The 5,148-nt window shown below is 39.8% G+C and overlaps 1 protein-coding gene across 2 annotated transcripts in view; it reads left to right on the top strand.

The window, feature by feature from the left end:
* Positions 1-5,148, top strand: part of macc1 (MET transcriptional regulator MACC1) — a 23,595-nt gene that overhangs the window by 378 nt on the left and 18,069 nt on the right. For both annotated transcript variants that reach the window (XM_017426421.3, XM_017426420.3), the window contains exons 2-3: positions 1,279-1,401; positions 2,236-4,280. In XM_017426421.3, coding sequence (XP_017281910.1) covers positions 1,287-1,401; positions 2,236-4,280 — 2,160 coding nt within the window. In that variant the 5' untranslated portion in view covers positions 1,279-1,286. The remainder of the gene's footprint in view (positions 1-1,278; positions 1,402-2,235; positions 4,281-5,148) is intronic.

The raw sequence follows: 5,148 nt of genomic DNA, 5'->3' as shown, positions 1-5,148 counted from the left end.
ATATATATATATATATATATATATATATATATATATATATATATATATACATAAAAATCATGTTGAACAGATTGGCTTACTGTTCTGAGATAGTATATTCAGTGTTAATAAGAGTTCATTAATAAATTCAATGTTTTATAAACCATGAAATGCAGTTTTTCCTTAGAATAGACACTTTTAGCCTAAAGAGTACAGTGCCGGTGCTCTTTGATCAGAGCAAGAAGCTTTTACAGAACAAACTGTGTGCCCTTGGCTTGACAAGACCAACCTGTTTTTGTGCACTGATGGAAGAAACCACATTATTAATGACTGACTCACTGACGCCACTCTTGAATAGGCTGTGTCATTTTACGCAGGCAAGCGACCGAGTGAAAGGTCGCTTGCCTGCGTCTATTCTAAAGATGGAAACAGTTTCAGCCTGACAGAAGCCCTGACAACCTGATGGACATGTCTGAAACGCAACAATTACTGCGCCACCAGGAGATCTGTTTAAGTGCTACTGATTACTGTTGTCTGTCACATTATGTACAATTCGGAGTATACCTATAGACGAGCAGAATCAAATCAAAAGCCTGTCATTCTGTTGGGTTATCAACTGAAGTAAAGACAACTAAAGAAATTGCAGGTTTTATAAGCTATTTGTTTATCCAGATTCATCATTTTCTTTGAACCAGGGTCCAAATGAAAGAAGATTACTTGTTCAAGATGCGACAGGTGGATAGAAAACTACATACTGACCCTCACAATGGATTTTTCCCCCCTAGTTTATTACTCATGTTTGTTGGAGGAATTATTTAGTAATTAAATTATAGTTTTTTTCAGTTTTAACAAACACACTAGTCAGCATCTATGAAAATAAAAGTTAATTTGTGTGTATGCAGTAACCAAATTCCAGACATACCTTTGTTTGTTTAATTAATGGCTTTCTTGGCATGTGTGGTTAACTCTTTTGACTCTGTCAAAGTAATTTTGTGTACTCCCTCACCCCATCACAGTATTAAAAAACACTATACAGATCAGATCAGAATTGAAAACTTTGTTAAGTGTAAATTGGATTTCCAGCTCCAAGTACAAATATGTAGAAAAGCTCATTTTGGGGAAAATGCTGTAAGAGTATGTAGAGAAGCCTAAATGTATGGTGTAGCCTGACGGATCATTTCTAATGGACACAAAATGTTAGCATTAAAAATAATGCAATTCCGCCTGTTGCGTCTTGTGGCAGAGTGATTTTTGATAAGGAGTAAATTAACTTGTGTTAAACATGGATGTTGTTTACAGATGAAAACATGGCAGCTGGAGGTGATAAGTCTTTCCGTCGTGTTGGAAGTCTCATGCGGAGTAAATCTGAGGGCACACTCATTGATCTGAATGACGATGGACCAACCAGTGACAATCTAAAAGGTAAAATTCTCAGTTGAAGATAAGAAAAAATCCTCAAAATATCAAAACTTGTACAGTACTGTGCAACAGTCTTGAGTCATCCTTTATTTCTTTTGGATTCTACTTCCAGAAAAGACAAAATGTCTTCTAATCTCTTAAAGTGGTTTTGATCAGTTGCTCCTTAAGATTTCTGGAGGTCTTTCTAAGTTTTTCTTTGGACTTTGTCTGCTTTTTCACAAGTTTTTTGATCAGATACTAGACAGGAAATATTATTTAGTGTGGCAACTGAAGTCTGACTTATGAGTCTTTTCCTATTTTCTGTGGATAAATCAGTGTTGTGTCCACAAATACCATCTAAGCAAAAATAATCAGACACTTCATGGCACTTTTTTTCCCAATTTTTTCACAACTCTATAAGAAATATCAAATACAGCACAGTTTGACTCATAAAATAGGATTTTAGCACCAACAATGTGATTACCAAAGACCTACTGACTTAAAACTTGACATACAGTAGTGGATCAGCTGAAGGATGATGCATCTCTTAGGCCCTGTGTCACGACTTTGCTGTATTTTTTTCTTATTTTGCAAAGACATGGTTTTCAGATGCTGTTCATCTGCTGTAGGTTTTTAGGTCCGACAAAGAACAGCTTCAGTCCAAAAAACAACTGTAAAGACCTTCAAAAAGTTAAAAAAAAAATGTGAAAAACTATTGAACAAGAACACTTTAAAATATTACATTAATGTCTAGTTTATTGAAAGCAAAGTGTTTGGTTAAAAAACTTTTGCACAGTACTGTAAATTTTCTAATAGACCTCACATCCAACCTGTCATTTTTCAAATGCGACTTAATAGGAAGGACCCAAACTTCCGAGTGGCAGCTGTCACATCCAGAAGTTTCAGAGTCATCTCACATAGGAAACCCCTTTTGGAACAAACTATCTGCATCAAACCCTTTCCTCGATGACATTGTACACAGCAACACAGACAAAGATGATTCCAACACTTCAGATGGAAAACAAGACAAGACAGAAAATCCAGACACAAACAATGACGATGCCTTCAGCACATCTTCTGATGAAAGCAATGTCGGGAACTTTTTGGTGAACAGGCACAAATTGAGTAATCAATCTGGGAGATGGAGAAGTGCTTCAGACATCCTGGATGATCTGGAAAGGAAAGTGCCAAAAAAAAGGAACAATTCTAAACCACTTGAACCTGTGCTGAATCCAGACTTTGAGTGGCTGAAGAATGATAGAGAGGCATATAAGATGGCCTGGCTGAGCCACAGACAGCTAACCAGATCATGCTTGGACTTAAAAGTGATAAGCCAGAGTCCCGGATGGTCTCAGACCCAGGCCTCTAACTTTCAAGTTATCTCCAAGATCGACCACAGTGGAGGGTCAGTTCAGTTACCAGAGTCCAAAATCAGCATCCATGTTCCACAAGGACACGTGCCCCCTGGAGAAGTGCAGGAAATTACACTGAAAGCAATGTTGGACCCTCCTCCTGGACTCAACAACAACTACATAACGACCATGAGCCCACTTCTTGAAGTGCTCCTTAGCAACATCAACACAAAGGAGTGTTTGTCCGTGGAGATGAAACTGTCCGGAGAGGTCAAGAACAATCCAGAGAGTCAGGTGGTGGCCACTGTGTATGGACTGGTGTCCAACAAAAGAGAGGGGCCGTATGTCAAAATGAACAACTGTGACATTCAGAAGAACATGATGCTGATGAAACTCCAGGACTTGAAGACACATTTTTTTGCAATTGCTGTTGCAGAGGCTTTGGTGCTGAAGTCCCCTGCCACGTCTGTTTGGGATCACCTTGACCGCCACATTACCGTGTCCATCTATGGTCCGAGGTACATCCATCCGTCATTCAAGGTTGTAATAGTGGTCTGCTGTAATGAGGATGTTCCACCTAAACTTCCCTTTTCAGATATCTGCAGGGGAAACAAAACTCTGCCTCCACTTGTGCTGCAACTGTGGGGTAAACATTCCTTTAAGCCAGATGTGCTAAATGACTTTTCCATTGAGGTTGGCATCACAGGCTCAATGTTTAAAATCAAGCCTGACGATATAGTGAAGCAAGTGAGACAGAGTCGGCTCAAAATAGGGACTGTTTTGCATCTTCCAGTTGCATTATCGTGTTCTGGCAGCACAGAAATGACTCCTTTTGTGTTGGACGTACATGTGAAGGAATCAAGCTCGTCTTCAGCGGCTTCACATTTTCAGGTGCCTTCCCCTCCTGCAGCACCCATCAGATCTGAGAAGAGATTGCCGAGGCATGCGGAGAAAAAGACAGAAATAGCAAAATCCTTGCCTATTCCCGAGGAAAGTGATCCTGATTTAGATAAGTTCACAAACAGACCCATGAACGTTCAGTGGTATGGTGTTGCCATGAAGTCAGTCATCCGTCAGCCTCGCGTAGATTACCTGTTGGAGTACTTCAAAGGTGACACAATAGCGCTCCTTTCCAAAGACACTGTCAGGTCAGTCGGTAATTTCAAGGTCAAAGAGTGGTACATTGGATTCCTCAGAGGAAAGATTGGCTTGGTTCACTACAAAAACATCAAACTCATAACCAGGGATCAGGTGATTGGCTTCACCACAGTTGATCCTTGCTTCACCACAGAGGTCCTTTTAGTCAACATAACGGTGCCCTTCAAGAAGCTTACGTACATGTATTCTGCCATCCAGACATTGGTCACAGAGCATATCACAAGCTGGAGAAGTTTTGCAGATGCTTTAGGGTACAGAGGCCAGCCTCTGGACTTGATCAAACGAAGAAATGCTGAAACCGAAGCTGATAAAGTGGCCAGTGTTCTGGAAAAGTTAAAAGAGGACTGCCATACCGAGAAGCACAGGAAAAAGTTTCTGCATGAACTGATTCTGGTAGGTAGAAAAGAATGACATAACTCATAATTATTGTTTCTCATTGTGTGATCACAAAAGCTCAGATCACAATATTCTATTACAGAGGCTTAAACATATTGGCATTACAGAGGCAGCTATTAGATGATTTAAATTATATTTATCTGATAGATTCTAGTTTGTTCACACTAATATTAAATCTTCTTCATATGCCAAAGTTAGTCATGGAGTTTCTCAGGACTCATTACTAAAACCATTTTATTTGGGCTACATGTATATGTATATGTATATGTACATGTACATCTATATATTCTGCTATTAGTTAAAATTGTTACACAGCATGGGATAAATTTCCATTGTTATGCTGATGATACTCATTTATATTCATCCATAAAACCTGATGAATGCAATCAGACTACAAGTATGTCTTAAAGACATAAAAACCTGTATGACACTTAATTTTCTGCTTTTAAATACAAACAAACCCACAATTGTTGTCTTTGGATCTGAGCATCTTAGGAACAAACTGTGTAGTCATTCACTTACTCTGGATAGGATTAACTTGGCCTCCACTAGTGAGAAAAAGAATCCTGATGTTATTGTCGACCAGGACATGTTCTTTAAGAGAAATAGGGCTTTTTGGATCATGGCTAGGGTTAGGGTCTCCTCAGATTTTAATTGGTTTGGGCCTTTTGGCTCAGGGCTAGGGTTAGGGTCTCCTCAGGGTTTAAGCGGATAGGGCCTTTTGGCTCAGGGCTAGGGTTAGGGTCTCCTCAGGGTTTAAGCGGATAGGGCCTTTTGACTCAGGGCTAGGGTTACGGTCTCCTCAGGGTTTGAGGGGTTAGGGCTTTTAAGCCCAGGGCTAGGGTTAGGGTCTCCTCAGGGTTTG

The sequence above is a fragment of the Kryptolebias marmoratus genome, linkage group LG16 (genome assembly GCF_001649575.2).
Source record: "Kryptolebias marmoratus isolate JLee-2015 linkage group LG16, ASM164957v2, whole genome shotgun sequence".
Lineage (NCBI taxonomy): Eukaryota > Metazoa > Chordata > Actinopteri > Cyprinodontiformes > Rivulidae > Kryptolebias > Kryptolebias marmoratus.
Note: the sequence above shows the minus strand (reverse complement) of the source record. Positions and strands in the feature narration are given on the sequence as shown.